General features: G+C 35.9%; 1 protein-coding gene across 3 annotated transcripts; it reads left to right on the forward strand.

Annotated features, from left to right (window-relative positions):
- The first annotated feature begins 2,770 nt into the window (after positions 1–2,770).
- On the forward strand, positions 2,771–18,950 carry LOC132282395 (SUPPRESSOR OF ABI3-5-like). 3 transcript variants are annotated; one of them, XM_059784066.1, is made up of 16 exons: positions 2,771–3,032; positions 5,618–5,937; positions 6,140–6,180; positions 6,469–7,222; positions 7,306–7,377; positions 7,481–7,573; positions 7,650–7,729; positions 8,379–8,523; positions 9,935–10,016; positions 10,099–10,190; positions 10,278–10,346; positions 12,707–12,886; positions 15,703–15,895; positions 16,719–17,687; positions 18,053–18,243; positions 18,426–18,950. In XM_059784066.1, exons 2-16 carry the CDS (start codon positions 5,890–5,892, stop codon positions 18,603–18,605), a joined length of 3,189 nt encoding a protein of 1,062 aa, XP_059640049.1. In that variant the 5' UTR covers positions 2,771–3,032; positions 5,618–5,889; the 3' UTR covers positions 18,606–18,950. The 3 variants fall into 3 exon arrangements, with proteins under 3 accessions (XP_059640049.1, XP_059640048.1, XP_059640050.1); XM_059784065.1 differs by having other exon boundaries at positions 5,813–5,937; XM_059784067.1 differs by having other exon boundaries at positions 5,813–5,937; positions 8,382–8,523.
- The last annotated feature ends 158 nt before the right edge of the window (positions 18,951–19,108 follow it).

A 19,108-nucleotide genomic window follows, 5' to 3' on the forward strand; every position in this document is an offset into this window, starting at 1 on the left:
GATTATTACTTTATAAATGTCCCAACTTTTTAAAAATGTAAACGTCTAAAATGATTTTTTGATCCAATATATATATTTCAAATAAATTATATTTTGTTATTACTTCTTTTCTTTTTCTTTTTTATTTAAAAATTAAGATGCTTAATTCTTTCATCTAAAAGAATTAAACCAATATTTTTTCCTTAAAAATAAAAAATATGGTACCAATATAACTTTATGCATCTTAAATTATATATCAAATATTATGCATTTCCCAACATAAAAGAAAATAGGTACCAGTATAACTTTATGCATCTTAACTTTATGCATGCCTTTGTTTTTTTGTTTTTTTTTTCCCTTTGTTTTATTATTATTTTTTCCCACTTTTATGTTGGGAAATGCATAATATTTTATATATAATTTAAGATGCATAAAGTTATACTGGTACCATATTTTTTTATTTTTAAGGAAAAGAGATTAGATTAATTTTTTTAGATGAAAGAATTAAGCATCTTAATTTTAAAATAAAAAATAAAAAGAAAAGAAGTAAAAACAAAATATTATTTATTTGAAATATACGTATTGGATCAAAAAATCATTTTAGACGTCTGCAGTTTTAAGAAGTTGGGACATTTATAAAGTAAAAAAAAATATATATTGAAAAAAAAAGGTGAACAGTATAAAGTTTTTTTTTTTATTTTTATTTTTTTTATGCATAAATTGTTCATGAGTATATTGATTCAATTTATTAAATTGTAAAGTTAAAAAAGTCTATTAAACGGTCAAATGGTAATTTGGTCAATTTCTCATATAAAAAGGTGTATTTGTTTATTCTTGAACCTTCAGGGGGTGTCTTTGTAAAAAAAAAATAGGTAAATTTTCTCTGGTGTCATTTTTACAAACTTCAGGGGGTGTAGATGTATTTTACCCTTTTTTCTTTTCTTAAATAGTTGAATGTATGAAAGTTTGTGGATTTTTAATTTAAAATTTGTATATGTGTAATGTGTTGGATGGGTTTTTGAATTGTTGGAACCACTTTGGATTGAAATTATATATGTGTGTGTGTGTGTGGAGGAACAACTTTTGGATTGAGATTATATATTTTTGTTGGAATTTCGATGGTGTGATGGCAGAGAGCTTCGGAACGGCTGCTGGCGAGCAAGGGGAAGCTAAGATGAGATGGGTAGGCTTTGGAGTCGGTTCATCTGACTTGGGAGTGGAAGTCTGATTTGCTTTATCTGGTTCAGAGATTTTCTCGGACTGCAATGAAAGGGAGAGAGATGAATATGATTGAGGGACGGCGTCGTATGAGAAATAAGAGGTTTGCCAAAAAATTTGACAACTGCTATATGTGAAAGGAAATTTGAGAGCCCAAATGAGAGCTCATTTTTTACTCACCCCTCATATTTTGAGTTTGAGAGCTCAACTGAGAGAACATTGGAGTTGCTCTGATACTGTAATTCCTCTCAAAATATAAATTTTGTAAGCAAAAATTACATTTAGCATTGAAGATGCTATCGTACATTTTAAGACACGGAACACATTCAAACTATTGTCATACATTTTAAGAGGTGGATGAGATATCTGAGGCACAAGACTCTGATCCATTTTAATTTGAATGTGTCAATTTAGTGTTTTGTGAAATTTTTTTTATTTTTTATTTGAATTTCAATGTGTGGATACGAAACTATTAAAATTATATATATGTGTGTGTGTATATATTTCAATTCTAATTTTAATGTGTCAATTTAATGCTCCCAGATATAATACATAATAAATTATATCTCTTTTGCCAAACCTCCTATCATCCACATGCAAACCTCTAAGTTTAACCTTGCGAGTTGGCATCGTTTACTATGAAATGTTTTAAAAAAATAAGTTAAAATCGAATTTCAAATTACTTTCACAGTGTAGCAAAACATTATAATTATGGACAATGCCCAAACAAATAAATAAACAATGTTAAATTGCTTTTTTAACTAACCAGTTTATTTTTTAAATTTGCAAACATTTTTTTACTAAACATATTTTTTTCTTTTTGCTTTTAAAAATCTTGAAACAAACATAACGTTATCAAACAATCTTTAAATATATTTCACAATATAAATGTTGTTTTTGTTTTTGTAAAAAAAAAAAAAAAAAAAACATAAAAAGAAAATGGTTGCCAAACAAAGAGTGTTGACTGATAAATTGAAAATTTTAAAAATCAAAATTTAAGTGCTGAATTTGATGATGTTTTTTATATTCCGTTTTTGAGTTTTAGTGTCTAACATAGTGAATTTATTGTCCCTTAGAAAATTACCTCGTTTTATTTGGCTTCTGTTTTTTCAAGTTACTCTAAATGTGTTACTTATACAAAACATTTAATATGATAAATATTTAATTAATTCAGAATTAAATGTTTAATTGGGTTATCAACCAACAACTTCAGTCATGAAATGGTAATAAAAATTGAGGTTACTTTGATATTTTTTTTATTTTTAACAAATTAACCTTCAATATGAATACTTAAAATCGTGATATTCACGTGTTAGTAAAATTTGAAACGACAATTATTTCACATTAAAATTCAAAAGAAAAAAAATTAAAATAACCTCAAACTTTATTATACCACTTAAAAAGTTTAGCAACTAAAATTTAACTCTTAAAATTATCGGTAGCTAATTTTATATTTTACCATAAATAATACGCTCATAATTAACTGAGAAACTGACAAAGACTACCCTTTGTTAATTCGTTAATACCAGGATTTATATATATATATATATATACTGTAATTCGTTCATACAACCTTTTGCAAGGTTTCTGTGTCATACCGTCACGCAACATTAATTTCCTGAAGTTCATAAATTATATACGCACTCATCCGAGCTTTTAGGGTTTAGTCTGCATCTGTCATCATATTTATCAATTATACCTTTTCTTTTTATCCTTCTCTCTCTAAAAACTTAGCTTTCCTTGATTCGAGAATTCTCTTTCGCATTTCGATTGTCAAGACATTCGAATTCCGGTGGATTGATATCTGCATCAGGACACGGTTGAATCATTTCAGTGTAAGATATCAAAACCACGAGTTTCATTATATTTTGTTAATCAACTGCTTGTTGAATTTATATAGTTTTATTTTTTTCTTTTATTTTTTATTTTTATTTTTTTTTTCCAATTAACGATTATTTATGCTTTATGAAGTTGTAACTTTTGGTATGTGATCAATGTAGTATCAGATTATGGATTCGTCTATATGTTTTATTTTTTATTAATTTTTTTTTTTGTTGTTATTTTTGGGTAATTTGGATTATTGTTAAAGGATACAATGAAGTTCATGTCACTGTGAATAAATTTTGTCCATATTTTATTGCATAATAAAACAGAAAAAGCCTCTCTTGTCCAACTCAACTCTAGGAGAAACGTGTTTTGAATCTCAGTTTTGGACTCCCGTACAGCTCCACAGACATTAGGTTTTGTTTATGTTTTAATGGAAACAAAATACCTTTTTTTTAATATTTCTAAAGGAATGGGATATAAACTGGAATCTGTTTGATTATGGGTGGTTGCGACAATGGAGTGTGCCTTGCTAAAGTCAAATCAGCCCAGAATGCGAGGAGCCTGGAAGCACACCTTGGAATTATTCTTTGAGTTTTTCAATTGTATTACCACACATTTGTCATCCTTTTGTGGCATCAGGTTTTTTGGTTCGAGAATTCAGCTTTAAAGGATGGGCTCTTCCGTTGTTGGATTTATATTTCATTTCAATGAATTAGGAGGCCTGGCTGATTGACGTTGTGGTGTAGGGGGAGCATGCAATGCTTCTGAACTCAGTGTTTATTGAAGTCTCTGAGATGGACAATTCAAATTGTTGTCTCTGTTTGAAAAACTGTGTCATTATTAGGGAGGTTGAAGATTAGTTGATTGGAAGGAGAATGTGATGGATAAATTAATATTATTTTAGTTCTATAGGCGAGTTCTATTTATGATTAACCAAGAGCTATTGAGGGTTGTGTTGCTCCATTTGAAGGCTTGGTGCTCCTGTGATTCCTCCAATGTGTCTTTCCTTGTATGTGGATAATTTAATTTAACAATTATATTAAAAAAAAAAAAAAATTGTACATGGATTATCTAATTTAACACTTAATGTATATCACTTGGCTAGTGGGGAGTGGTTGATCCCTAATAAATGTTGTATGTGGAAGTTTGATGAAAAGTTCTTTACCTCTTTTATTGTTTGGGTGATTACAGTACTGTGAGTTGTGATAAGTGGGATGAATAACAAGAGAGTTCGGCAAGCAGCTCGTGGTGTCTCTTTGTCACATTTTTGAAGGATTAGAGTATCTGCCATATTATTTGCTTGTATTGACCCATGTTTCTTTTCTTGCTTTAATGTAATTTTTTCTAAAGAATTTGGATTGACTTCTTTCGGCCTTTGCTCTTCTCCTCATTCCCTCTCTCTATATCTCTCTCTCAAGATTTAGTCTGGAGAGAGAGTTCTGTATAACTTTGTATATGTTTGATGTACATGGATTCTTGCATCCTTCTAATATACATTTACTTAAAAAACGAAGAAGAGAATACTAATTGAAACTAGACTACTAGAGTGCTCAATTGGTCAGATGGTGTATCTTGGAACTGCCAGTGTGTGCACCATTGGTGCTGGTATGCTGTGATTTTCTCTATTTTGTCCTTGTAGCAGATTAGCAGCTACATTTTTCTGCTGCTAGTGCATCATCTATGAATCTTCATTGTTTGTTCCTTGATCAGCATTACACATTGCATGGGTTAATGTGGCACATGATTAGTTATAATTACACTGTAGATATTACGTATATAAAATCTTGCTGATTCTATGACTATTTGTATCTCAAAAAACAGATTTCAGCTTCAGAAATTGTGATTAATTAATTCTTTTAAAACCCTTTTGGTGCTTGTGATACACATATTCTTATAAAGAACCATTTGACACCATAATCTGTTGCTTGATTCTTATTAATTTGGGAGGCGATATTTGCACTCCCATCTTAATCTTAAAAGAAATGACACAACTACCCTTTCAGATATCCCCTCTCTATCACTTATCAAAAAAAAAAGATATCCCCTCTCTATCTCCAATGTTTAATGTTTTCGGTCTCATTTGACAGGACTAAAAAAAACTGCCCCAAAAAGGATTTATATCTGTCGAATAAATTATCTCTTTTGACAGGACCAAAAAACAAAAAAGGAACCAAAAAAAAATCATCTCTCTTGACAGGACCAACAAAAAAAGAAGAAGTAAAGGAAGTAAAAAGGTAAAAAAGTTAAATGGTAGTTACTGTATTATAAAATAAGGGATGACGCATTAATGAGTTTAGTGAACTTTTTGTCATTTGTTTTGAAAGAAAAGGACAAGTGGTGTGCAATCGTAGAGAAAGGGTGTGCGAATATCGCCTTCCATTGTCATACTGTTTTGTTAACTGAATCAACTTATAAGCGAGTTAAATGTGGATGTGCCTAAAGTATTTTATATTGTAGCATCACTATAGCCACACGTTACAGTAATACTACTCTTGCACAGGTCGTGATTCTCGGTGTATGCACTCACTTTTAATTAATTCCTGGTTGTCAATCAGTTTGATTAATCGTTGTTTGACCTCTCTTTATCCTGCAGAAAATATTTCTTGACCTTCTAATTGATGGTTTCTTCTATCAAGGTTTTAGTTTTTTAATGTTAAGAGAGTTTGAAGATGGATTTATTTGGAAAGAATTTGGTTTTTGAGGATCCCAGTAAAAGGGCAGGCAAGTCATAAGGATTGGTTTTCGGTGCTAGATGCCATAACTATATCTGTTTGTGCATCCCTTACAGGAAAGTTTTTCAGACATTCTGCTTCAGAAACAATCATCAAGAACATTGCAGGATTAATACCGACGGGTATTGCAGAAATGGATACTGGTCGCTATGGTCTTCAGCAAGAATGGGAAAATAACAGTGTAATTGTGGTTTACTTTTTAATCACCTATATGGGATGGTAAACAAGAAATTAGGGTCCATGTGATTGTCCATTTTTTCCGGAATCTCATCCATAAAGAACAATGAGAAAAATGTATGGGGCAGCGAGGATATGGAATGGATTTGCCTACCTCATAACATGATTATTAGTTGCTGACGTAGCTTATTCTCTTGAATCCACAGGCTTTGGAGGGGTATGGAGCAGGCCATGAGCCAAACATCCGGTGAGTGTCGACCAAAATTTATAACCTTGAGGGTAATTTAGTTGCTTCGGGGAAGTAAATTGTTTATTGTGATATTTTACATGTTTTCTTGTGAATTGTATTGGTTATAGTTGCATGACCATGCAAATGGTTTTCTAAATTTAATTGATCTATAAAATATGTCCTATTTTGTTCATATCATGCTACAAGTGTTCTTTTACATCTTAATTTTTCATTTCCTATATTCTCCCCAATTTGTTGTATCGTCATTATTCTCCTCTTTGGCCTTGTCTTTATGTTGTTTTGCAGGGTTGGTGGTTCATACGATGATAGGAGGTTTATAGGTGAAAGATTCTCCAGGGATAATATCTATTCAAGAAATGCTTTCCACCGTGACATACCGGAGAGGGAGAACTACCCCCCTTTGCCACCTGCAGGTGGTCTGTTGCCTCAAACCAGAAGAAGCCATGAAGAAGAATATGCACTTGAGAAGGACTCTTCGCGTCATGACAAGCTGTACATTGATTCATATCATGAAATGGATAATCTCCACGAAGCTGACAAGTGTCATGAGATTGATGCATTTCAGGAATACGATAATTTTCGGGATGGCTACCGCAGTGTCGACAGATTCCGTGATCATAGATTTGGTAGGCCTGCTAGGTTTGGGGGCCGTGACCATGACAATTATGCTTATGATAATTATAATGGCAGACCTCGGATTTCCCATCAAAGCAGGGAGGATAGCCACGAAAGGGATTACGATTATGGCAGGCATAGTTATGATTCAGATTATGATAGAGGTGGTCGGAAAGAGAGTAATTATAGGAGGCGTGAATCCCATGAACCTGAACAGAGATGTTTGAGCCGGGAAAGAGATCAGAGTCCATATAGAAGGCGTGAGCATTCCCGGTCCCGTGGACATGATGATCACCCAAGGTCACGGTCAAGGTCTCCTCGATGTCGAAGTCATCGAGAGGACAGCTATGATGATGGTCGATATGAGAGGAATGAGAAGCGAAGGGATCGTCAAGAGCAACACCGGCACGAGCATTATTATGTGGTATGCTTCACGTTTATATTATTAATTTGGTTTCCCAGTTTTTTAAGTTCAAGGTATTTACTTCGAGTGCTGGTTCCTTACAGGCCCCATCTGCTACTGTTGTTGTGAAGGGTCTCTCACAGAAGACAACTGAAGAAGATTTATACCAGATCCTCGTACAATACCCAATCTCTGCTAATATTGTTACCTCTTTTAATCTTATTAGTACAGCCGAATGTTTATCTAATTCGTGACATGTTTAATTTTTATTGTCATCAGGCTGAATGGGGACCCCTTCAACATATCCGCGTGATAAAAGAGAGAAATTCTGGCGCCTCTCGTGGATTTGCTTTTATTGATTTTCCATCTGTGGTACCCATTATGCACATCCTGTATATTTGATATTTTGTTTTTGTGGCGCACAAGGGGTCTCATGGTTGTGAAACAGGGAGCTGCTCGGGCAATGATGGATGAACTTGGAGATGATGGCCTTTCTGTGGATGGTAGGAAGCTTTTCTTTGAGTACAGGTAGATACATTTTGCACACATGGTTGTTACACAAATTTGTGCAGAATCTTTCCTTCATATACTGTTGTAGTAGATATTTTTGGTACATACTGAAGTTTTTAATGGAATAAAGATACATTACTTGCTATCTTTTTTTTATGTATTCTTTTATTTTTTTCCATTTTTGGGACTTAACCTGCTTATGATTTTGGGTGTTTTTGTGGGTGTTAAGGCAACCACGGCTGTGTGCATGTACAGTCTGGAACAGTGTTTAATTGTGTAATCATTATATAGAATCACTTTATTTTATTCTTTTGTTTCCGATGACCCATTTGGTTATCATTTCTCAGTGCTTTCGTCTTTGTATTTTTTTTTAACCACGTCGGTTCATGTCATGCAATCTCTCTATTTTGAGGCATTTTGTTGATCTAATAATTGTATCTGTACATTGTTTTTTTTGGAAATTGAAGACATGTCATGGCTCATAGTGGTCAAAATTAAACCAGATATTATTCAACTGTTTTATGAATTGCAGTTTTAAACATTTGTAAGAATTTTATTCTTCAATGTGATGTAAATGTTATATTAGTATACTTTAGTGTCTCACATCTATATTGAAATTATTCCCACAAGCACATTTATTCCAACTTGCGATGTCATTGCGATGCAGTAGCAAGCCAACTGGATCTTCTTTTGGACCAGACAATGTGGTTAAATCAGGTTATTCTAACCATAAAGGTATGACACTGCCATCTGATTGGATGTGCACCATCTGTGGCTGCATCAACTTTGCGCGGCGAAAATCATGCTTTCAGGTTTGTTTCTTTCTGTTCCTATCTGTATGGCATTCTTAGTGCACTGCATGTAGTTTGCTGTATTCGTTTTGGTCATCTACGAGAAAGGCTTCTTCTAATGTGGATGTATTGAAAGAGCAGGACTTTTGTTTAGTTATATATATTGTGGGTAGGTGTTTTTCTGCACACGCCCTTTTTCCTCCTCTTAGCTCCTGTTTTATGGTTTAGAGGAGTTGGTTAAGGGTGGATGGCGACTAGGACAATGTAGGATGCTGAACACCAGAAACTGTGTTCATCTCTCTGAAATTTATTTTGTGGAGTTGAACATATGATAACCCTACATGGCAGTGCCTTTGTCCAACTATTCCCCTTTTTCTTTTAAGATCCCACCTTTGCTATGCAGGAACCTATGTTACCTGGACTCGGGTATGTGTGTCGGACACTGGTATGCGTCCAAGCGTCGGACGCGTCAGATCTCCAAACATAAGGACACGTGGACACTGCTAAATATTCATTTTATTAATTTATTTTCTAGGGTAAAGTAATGTTTTTATCAAATATAGTGTTCAATATAGGCATTTAACTCAATTTAAAGTAATAATATAATATAATTGAATGATTGGATATGCTTTTTAAGTACATGTCCACTAAAAAGTGTCGGACACATATCCCATACCCATGTCCGAGCAATATGTGTCCGACATGGGTCTTCACTACATTTGAAGAGTCCGTGTAACATAGGCCAGAACATATTGGATGCGCAGTATGTGCGTTGGATACCAAACCAACTCCTTTATGGTGTTGTGTCACACAAAAATATCTGCTATCTTCTTGTTTATAAGTGGTAGACAGTTTAGATTTTGCTGTCCTGCTATTGCATAGTGTTAACAACCATTTACTCTAAATGCTTAAGTTGTTAGAGAGGTTGTAACTTTAATATTTAATCCTTCAATATGCCCCCTCACGTGGATCCTTCTTTTGGTCCAACACGTGTTTCAATTTTAATTATCAGGGTGATGGTGAGGTTTGAACACATGACCTTGCCTACTTTGATACCATGTTGACAGCCATCTACTCTTAAAGCGTAAGCTATTAGAGAGGGTGTAATTTTAATATTTAATCCTTCAACACACAATTAATTTTATAAATATGCCATCATAATGGAAAATAATGGAAAAAGAGAATTCATGTGGCTGACCTCATTCATATGGGATTTTGGCAAGGATGCTGACGTTGACTATTTGTTTAGTATAAAAAGAATTATGTTTTTAGATTTTGAATTGCACTTTTTTTGGGGTCCACCATGCATATCTAGATCTTTGAGAGTTTCTTGTCGTGTAAATTTGAGGCTTGTGTTGTATATTACCCAAGAAATATGTAGCAATGAATCAATACTAAGTCGCTGATTTTTCTTCGCCTCTTTTGGAAGCAGTGTAATGTGGGACGAAGTGATGATGCTCCGCCAGCAGATATGGCATCATCAAATCCTGCACTAGGGAAGAAAGGAGAGACAGGTTTGTTTATTCTGATGCTTTATCCTGGCTTGCATCTGGCAGATTTGATTTGGAGTAATTTTCTAAGTTAATATGTTATCAGGTCCAACACATGTTCTGGTAGTCCGTGGACTGGATGAAAATGCTGATGAAGAAATGCTTCGTTATGAATTTTCCAAACATGCTCCAATTAGGGTATGGATTGTTAGCCTCTTAACTAAATATTGTTTATTTTATTTTTCTTTGTTTTATTTTTCTGAAGCAATGATTTTGAGTTTGCAGGATCTTCGTCTTGTCAGAGACAAATTTACTCATGTTTCAAGGGGATTTGCATTTGTACATTTTCACTCGGTAGGCGGTTGTTTGACACTGTTGTTATTTTGCCCGTTGAATAGACTTATGCTCACATGACCATATATTTGTTGTGGTTTACATAATCATAGTATATTGTTAGGGGGTTCTTGTTCCACATTGGATCTGGATGGGGAAGGTCTAGGGCTTACAAGGGCGGGTAGGCGTCTCCACATAATAGCGTAAGCTTTTGGGTCGGATGGCAATAGCCTGACCTGTTACAAGTGGTATCATATCAGGCCCAATCCTTGTTTTGGTGTCACGCCAAGGGCCCACCTTGGTGTTGTCTGGGTCTGGGTTCTAGTCGGCAGTGTGGTCCAACCACAACGAAGGTTTTGTGAGTTCTGGTGGGTGAGAATGTTAAGAGGGTTCTTGACTCACATTAGATCTGGATGGGGAAGGTCTTAGGCTTATAAGGGTGGGTAGGCAGCTCCACCTAGTAGCTTAAGCTTTTGGGTCGGATGGCAAGTGCCCAACCCATTACAATATGCCTATTTTGAATTTTCATGCGAATTTAGAACATCAAGAAATGCAATCATTTTCAATACAAATTGTATTGATGGACGCTATAAGAGTTAGCTATTATGAAAGTATTGAATCGTTACTTAGCAACCAAAGGCTATTATAGAAGTTAAAAATTCTAAAATTAACATAAGTTCATGTTTTGGACTTGCCATATAGCCAAATTTATCATAAAAGGCATATATATTTCTGATTGTAAGATATTCATGCATCTAAAAGCCCTTGAACTTTAAATTAATTAGGTTTACAATATGATGTGCTATGAAGGTTTTCCCATCTTTGTACTTATAAGACATGATATACTCTGTAGAAAACATCCATAAGGACCATAACCCTCAAGTAAACATTTTTGCGTCTCGGTGTAAACTGTTTTTGCGATTCTGTTTATGTAAACTTTTAGCCATTCCCTTTTTCCGGTCATTGATGAGGTGAGCATTCATGCTGGTTTAATTATGAATTAGTCATCTGACCAATCCTTTTTTTTTTTTTTTTTTCCTAATTGGTACTCACACACACTTGCCTCTTTTGAGACTTGAACCCCTAACCGCCCTTTGGGAAGTAAGAGGCTGATACCGCTAGGCCATTGGCCCGTTGGTATCTGACCAATCCTTACCTTAGTCATATTTTGATTTCACTGCTGGTGCATTTTGGAGTTGCAGTTGTTGCTGTAGAAGTTATCTAATTTGATGTGATCCGACTACTAGAGTCTGCCACAGGATTGATGGATGGTTGAAGATGTAAATGAAATCTAATGTTTAGAAGATTAAGAAAATTAGCAGAACTAATCTTGAAAGTATACGTAATACTTCTATATTATATATTATAGAAATATATAAGGTCCATAGATTAGTGCTATAGCATTTTATCTCATGCCAAGGACTCTAGTTTTAACTCCATGGGCCTCGCTTTCTATGTGAAAAAAAAAACCTTTTAAATCTGGCCCGAGCTGATCAGCCTGCTCTCATCCCTACATATGGTTATCTAGGCTGTATGTTACATTTGTGTTTCTTCTGAACTATTACAATCATCATATGGTGATCCCACTCCTTGGAGAGAGAAGCCGTGCATTCAAGGCTCATTTGCCCTCTATCAGCAGTGGAGCGGGGGATTATAGAAGTTCTCATCTGCCTTGGTTCTGTGCTTACAGTTTGTTAGTCTCTTCTTTTTCCCCAACAAGTGAATACAGCGAAGATGATAAAAATGGACAACTGAACCAAAGAGCATATATTTGTGCCCTAGGATTGGTCATTGAAGTTTGTACCTCTATTTGCTACTCATGATGTAAAATTGTAGATTCTGGCGGAAAGGATTTCTGGGCAGATAGGAGTACACACTGGTTGTTTCTGTTTGGTTAGCATAAACCTAGAACCGAAGCCACCCAAGTCAGTTCTAAAAAAATTCAACCTGAAATCAAACTAAAGATAGAACTGAATCAAATAAAACTGATGTGATTTGGATCGACCGACTACTTTTTGGTTCTCAATTAAAGGAAACATTTTTAAATATAAAAACAAATGTGCACCATAAGAAGAGGCTTTCTTGTCATTGTTTCGTCTTTGTTCCTTTGTACTTCTTCCCCTTCTTAATGCAATTTTAGTCCTGATAAAGATAGACTGTGTTCACATTTATATTGTTGTCTGAAACACACGCACATATTGGTAGGTAAATCACATGCACACATTCGCTATTGTCCCATTGGGGACTTTAACCTTTGAACCTTCCATTTGGAAGGAGGAGGAAATACCACTTGGCTAAGTCTTCGGTGGTTGTTTCTTGAAACATATTGTTCAAGCTATAAATATGTTTCCGATTTGTTTTCTACCTCTCTTACCTTGCAGGTTGAGGATTCTACCAAAGCTCTTGAAGCAACAAATGGTACAACTCTTGAGAAGAATGGGCAGATTCTTCGAGTTGCATATGCAAAAAGCATTCTTGGACCAGTATCTGGAGCATCCGGACCTTCTCAGTCAAGCAGTCTTGCAGCTGCTGCTATTGAGGCAGCAACATTTTCTCAACAGGTAATGTATCTTCCCACCTTTCATTTAATTATATATTTATATGTGGCTGTCCGTACAGTAGTTTGAAATCTTGATGCTAGCTTGGTTATTTTCTGCTGAATTATACCATGAACATAAATAGGATTAGAGAGGAAATAGAATATGATTGGAGAGCATGGTATGGAACTTAGTCAATTTGTAATTGTATTGTTTAATTTACACTAATAATCATCTCTCTGATCTAGTTATTATGAAATGTCCCAAATTGGTGTCAAAACAATGCATTTGTACATCTGGTTTACATGGATGGAAGCTGCTTGTTGACTTTCACTTGTATGTGTAAACTATTGATTTCTACATGAAAATAAGATAGGAAAACTATGCTCTGTCAATTAATGATTTTACAATTGAAACATAATTTGACAGACGTATCTGATAAGGGAATGGGTTTTTATGTGTTTTTCTCTGTGAAGTATGGTAGACCCACTCTAAGGCCTTAAATAACAGTCCCTAAATTCATTTGCTGCCACCTCTCTCTTCCCCTTATGGGCAAGGGTTTGACGGGTGGAGGTTTGAGGGGCCGATGTTGACTAAGAGCAGATTTGTAGAGAAAAATATGAAGAGAAGGGAACACAATCAATAGCGATTGGCAGACCATTTGGCTTTTTGTTAGCTCTATTACAATACCCAAGAAGGCAACAGTATCGGAGCACAAAAGATGTGCGGAAAGGATTTTATTTTTCTTTATAGAAAACTAGGTTTCTTCTTCTTCTTCTTCTTCAACTTAGGGGTAAAGTAAGGATAGGACACTCTTCAATGAAATACAATACATGTCGACTCAGCAAAACCTTGGCCACATTTTGGGATAGATTAAATAAATCTTTTTTGTCGTTTTGTTTAATCATGGGCTATAGCTTTAGTTGAACTGTATACTGTTATTTTCCTTAAATGTCTCAATCCATCGACCCAGGCTAATTTTTGTTTGTCTCCTCCTATCCTGACATTTAATCTCATTGATGTAATTTTGCACGAGCAAACTATTTTAGGCAATTTTCTATCTTAAACAATTGTTACTTCAACTGTCTCACTAAAGAGAGAATGCAACACAGTAAAATATTTCACAGAACTTCTCATAGAAAACTGACAAGGCGGTTTAAAGTTGAACAGTAAAAGTATGGAGAGGGATTGCTCCTCTCCTAGCCAAGGAGTTGACTGTTTGACTACAGCATTGGAACTTCACTTCTATAGAAGCAGTAAAATCCTAATCTACGGAGGGAAGTAATTGCATCTCCCAGGACCATTGCCTCCATTATATCCATATATCTGTTCGACTTCTTTGGTGGAAGCTTCACATAGACCCTCAAGCAGTGAAGATCTCAGTGTTGATAGCAAAAACTGATTTAGATGATCTAGAGAAAGCAAAAATCATTTTCCCAGGTGCCTCAAATCAATTAAACCTCCTTGCTCAACTACTTGGGGTTCATGATCTATATTTAGGAGTATTGCTTGATCAAATCAAATTTAATGTGATCAGCGTTTGTATCTTATCGGTTTCAGTTGGTTATGATAGAGGTGATGTATTGCATTAATAGAGTGTTGTTGGAGCATAATTAACTCAATCATTTAAGCCATATTTGGAGCATGTGTAGTCTGATTGCCAATTGAAATTTATTCAAGAATAAGCTTAAGAACAGGATCTAGAAGAGTGTTTAGCGTTCACATCCTTAGAGATAGGATTGAAAAATTTCAGCACATAGACAAGCCACCTTATACAGCAACTCATGTGACATTCCAATTGGATAGTTATTAAAAGCAAATAATTTTTGTGAAGAAAACTGTTGAAAAAGATTAGGGATTTCTAGACATTTGACAAACTAAAAACCATGTAAAAGATTTGCTAAGTGGTAGAGGTCCAGCGCGTGATGGTTTATGCTCGTATTTGTATTGGGAATAAGATAATAATACATCTCGATGAATCATAAGAAGAGGTGTTGATATAAGAATGAACAAAAGGAAATGGCATCACTAACTTAGTGCATTGCACCATACTCAATCTATGATGCGATGCAACCCTTTTTTCTCTCCTTTTCGCAAAATTGTTATTATTATTTGATTGTTATAAGGTACCTGTTCCCCAACTGCTGACAGCTTGTAGTATCTCCTCTCACCTCTAAGACAAAGGTTGATGCAGGACTAATATCCTCTGATACGAAACTGACGCAGGGTCAAAATTGTCTGAAACCAAGCTGATTAGAATAAAAAGAAAGAAGGGAATGAGAAGACAGGAGATGAGATGAGGGTAGAAGGAGATGAGAAGACAAACGAAGGGGGTGAGAAGATAAACTGAAAGGGGAATTCTGAAACTCATGATAATAATTAATTATCCAAAATTGAATTCTGAAATCCGAAATTGAATTGTGTGCCAGTAATATCTCATTCTCCATAAGAGGTGTAGAGTTCAAGTCCCAACTGGAACACCTGTGTGTTATACTAGGGGAAAGAAGAAGATAATTATGTGCATTGGACATGTTGCAGCACTATCTGCAGCTTGTGCTTGGGTTATTGATCGTTTATCCATCCCTTCTTTTGTAATTCCCATGTCATGAAATGCACTTAAAACCCTTTTACTGTGCTGATCTTGATGTGTTTTGGAGGAATTCTTGTCATCTAAAAAATCAGGGAGAAGCATGCGGGTTCTATATACACGCCGACACATATTTTCCCCCCCTCATATCCTGGCTGGTCTCTCATTTTGTTGTATTGAACAATGCTAGTAGGTTTTTTTATGTGCTTGACTAATTTTATTGAATGAATATTCACTCCTTTGATCCTTCCAGTATGATTCCGCTGGATGGGCACCAAAAGAATATAACCCAGATGACAAACAATCCACTAGAGGGCAGGAGCAGGGTGGTGGGGAGCTCCCAGTTAAAAAAGATGTTTTGGCTCAGAAATCTGGTTTTGTGTGGGATGAGGCATCTGGCTACTATTATGATTCTGCTTCTGGGTTCTATTATGATGGGAATACAGGTTGGTTTATTGTTTGGATTTTCTGTAGGCTGCTTTCAAAATTTAATCATTTTGTACATATGGTTGAGAATTGATTTTATGTTGTAATGTTAACTCTTTAAATTTTAAGTGGAGTGTCTGTTTTAATTGCTTGATACTGTTGCTCACGCATCATGCTACTATGTGGGACTCACACATTTTGATTCTCTGTCATATTTTGGCCTAGGAACTTTTACTTTAGAACTTATAGGCCAGACCACCAATGCCTCCCTACCTTGATAATAGCAGAGAATAATTCTGTTTTATATCCTGTTATGTCATGTTCAATTACATTCGAAATTTTCTTACGAGCAATTGAGGTTCTTTTTTAGGTTCGTTTGGGGAATGAAGAATGATCTCCAGAAGCTGTGCTCTTTTTCTTTAAATAGGAGCTTGCATTTCTTCTAGGAATCACTTTTGCAGTGATCTTTTATTTAGTAAAAAGAATAATGTAAACGTGTGCATGTTTTTCATATCTATATATGTGTACGTGTAATACTTAAATGGGTTTATCCTGGAGAAGATCAGAGTTGATTATCTCCATTTCAAATGCTGTAAGATTTTTGTAATAAGTAAAGTTTATTATTATTATTATATGTATTTATTTAATTTTTTGGAGGGGTGGGATTGAATCTACTTCTAAAGATATGCCTTGGAAGGAGGAATTATTTTGTGAACACTTATTGCTGCTAGATTTTTAGATGATGGGCACTCCTGCCATGTTAAGATATCGGTCCAGTTCCTGAATGTTGATCCCTACTATATTCTGTTTTATATTTTTCTTGAATATTTTATCACTCTACAGGTTTGTATTATGATGGTAACAACGGGATATGGTACTCTTACGACAACCAAAAGCAGCAGTATGTCCCCTGCACCGGTCAGAATGACGACACAACATCTGGAAAACAAACTGAACCTTCCAAGGCATCTGATGGTTCCATAAATAGAAAAGTAGTCATCTCTGCACCAGCTGCTACAATCACATCGGCTGAAAAGGCTGCCTCATTACCAGATGTTGTCCAGGCTGCTGCCAATGCCGCAATAGCTGCAGAGAAGAAAGAAAAGGAGAGAGTAAAGGAGTTGAGACTTGCTTCAAAGAGTAGTATTTTGGCTAACAAGAAGAAAATGAATAATGTACTGACAATGTGGAAGAATAGGAATCATGAAGGGAAAGCACCCCATGTGACTCTCGATGACAATCAGCCATCTGGTTCTGCCGAAGACAGATCCTATTCTGCTGGTTCATCCATGAAAAGCAAGTTTAAAACTGATGCAGTGACCACGAAGGAGCATATTACATCGGGTTCTGGATTTACCACAACCACACTTGCTGCTCAATCTATTGGTCTGGAGGCTCCGGATAGGCCAAGGCCTGTGGGTAACAGTTCAGGCAGTACATTAATGGGAGTAATTAGGGGCTCTGGAAGAGGTGTGGTGAAATCAGACACATATTCAGGATCATCAGGGGAAACTTCCACCTCTTTATCTGCTGCTTCACACAATGCAGGTTCATCTTCACTGACAAATATGGATGTACCCACAACTGTGACGTCCTTTAGAACAGATGCATCTTCATTGGGTTCTTATGCATCGCCTGTGGCTTCGGGAAGTGGTAAGAGGAGGTTTACCGAGATGCCACTGCAGCCAGCTTCTACTCACAAGGAACAGCCACAGACTACCTATAGGGATCGTGCAGCTGAACGAAGGAGTTTGTATGGTTCATCGTCTTCTATTGGAGATGATCTAACCAACCAGGGGATTGGTGATTCAAGTAAGCTTCTCTAACAATTTTTGTTGAGTGGCATGCCTCTCCTCTTTGTTACTAGTTCAATTTTGGATGCATCATTTGTATGTATTTACGAAGGTCCTTTTTATTTCCCACCCCCCCTCCCCCCCCCCCCCCCCCCCCCGCGCGCGCGCGCGGTAAATAGGTCCAATAAGATTAGACCCATTGCAATTGGCATTTCCATTACTTTTTATATACATAGTTGTGGGTCATCTGACAAAATTTAATTGCGAGTCAGTTGTATTGTTGTATCTTGTACAAGCTCAACGATTGGTTGCTTTACTTTTTTTTCACAATTTATGTATTAACTTGTGAGAAAATTGTGTTGTTACTATTCCCGTACTTTCAAGATCGAGATTTGGCATACAAAAGGGGTTTAGTGGATTCAATGCCTTTTCCCCCTGGTGTTAGCGGAGGACGGGGTGCTGCGGATGCTAATAGCGGTGCTGAGAGTTATGAGGTGATCACAGCAGACAAAGCAATTGATGAGAGTAATGTGGGAAATAGGATGCTCCGCAACATGGGTTGGCATGAAGGCTCGGTACAGTTTCCCACTCTTGCACTTGCATATATTTTAAATGTTAACAAACTTGTCAGAAGCTGTTATGAATCATCTATTCTGACCACAAATCCGACGGACATTGTCTGATGTTTAAGCTTTTTATTCTTCAGATTTGTGACTGTAAATAGCCCTTGAATGTTTTATATCCATTTGATGTGCAGGGATTGGGGAAGGATAGTAGTGGCATGATAGAGCCGGTCCAAGCACAAACCAAGGAAAGTAGAGCAGGACTTGGGAGTCAACAAAAGAAGTTGGATCGAAACCTTGTGGTGCAGGCTGGCGACAGTTATCGAACCGTCGTTCAAAAGAAGGCCCTTGCCAGGTTCCGGGAGATGTCGTAGGTGAGAGGTGGAATAGTTGGCAAGAGCAGCTTCAGAGTTGGCAGTGACGAAATGGTTTCTATGTAGATATTTGCTTTTGGGTCAAGCTGCACCAATTATAGGCCATCTCGTTACTCATTCTTTCCTTTAAGCAATGTGTTTTTTCTGGCACTTTTAAAAACCCAATTTTTTTCCGGTGTTTGAAATCTGTATCTGATATGGTAAAGCCACAGTTTTTCAATGAAATAGTGTTTACCAGTCTTATTGGAAGAGTCATATAATGTTTTGTGAAATTGTCATGTACAATGTAAGCTAACATTGGTTTTGATTAGTGTTTCAAGACAATCTTGTTGATCATTTTCCAAATCCAAAATGAGTGCTGATACAATTTTATTACAGTCAAAGAATGTCATCTTATGCTAGAGTAAGACTAAGGTCCACATGAACTTGAACGACCCACATGAGCCACATTGTACTTTAAGCATTGCTATCGGTGAATGATGGTAAGTGTCTAACCCGATCAT

Source organism: Cornus florida, unplaced genomic scaffold, assembly GCF_030987335.1.
Source record: "Cornus florida cultivar Cherokee Brave unplaced genomic scaffold, ASM3098733v1 CherokeeBrave_3.0.0_Hap2_Chr11, whole genome shotgun sequence".
Classification (NCBI taxonomy): Eukaryota; Viridiplantae; Streptophyta; class Magnoliopsida; order Cornales; family Cornaceae; genus Cornus; species Cornus florida.

Bases quoted from the DNA above. Each gene is read 5' to 3' on its own strand.
- LOC132282395 (XM_059784066.1), top strand. From the start codon at position 5,890: ATGGATACTGGTCGCTATGGTCTTCAGCAAGAATGGGAAAATAACAGT. The intron at 5,938-6,139 runs GTAATTGTGGTT...TTGAATCCACAG, and splicing joins AAGAATGGGAAAATAACAGT to GCTTTGGAGGGGTATGGAGC. The intron at 8,524-9,934 runs GTTTGTTTCTTT...TTTTGGAAGCAG, and splicing joins GGCGAAAATCATGCTTTCAG to TGTAATGTGGGACGAAGTGA.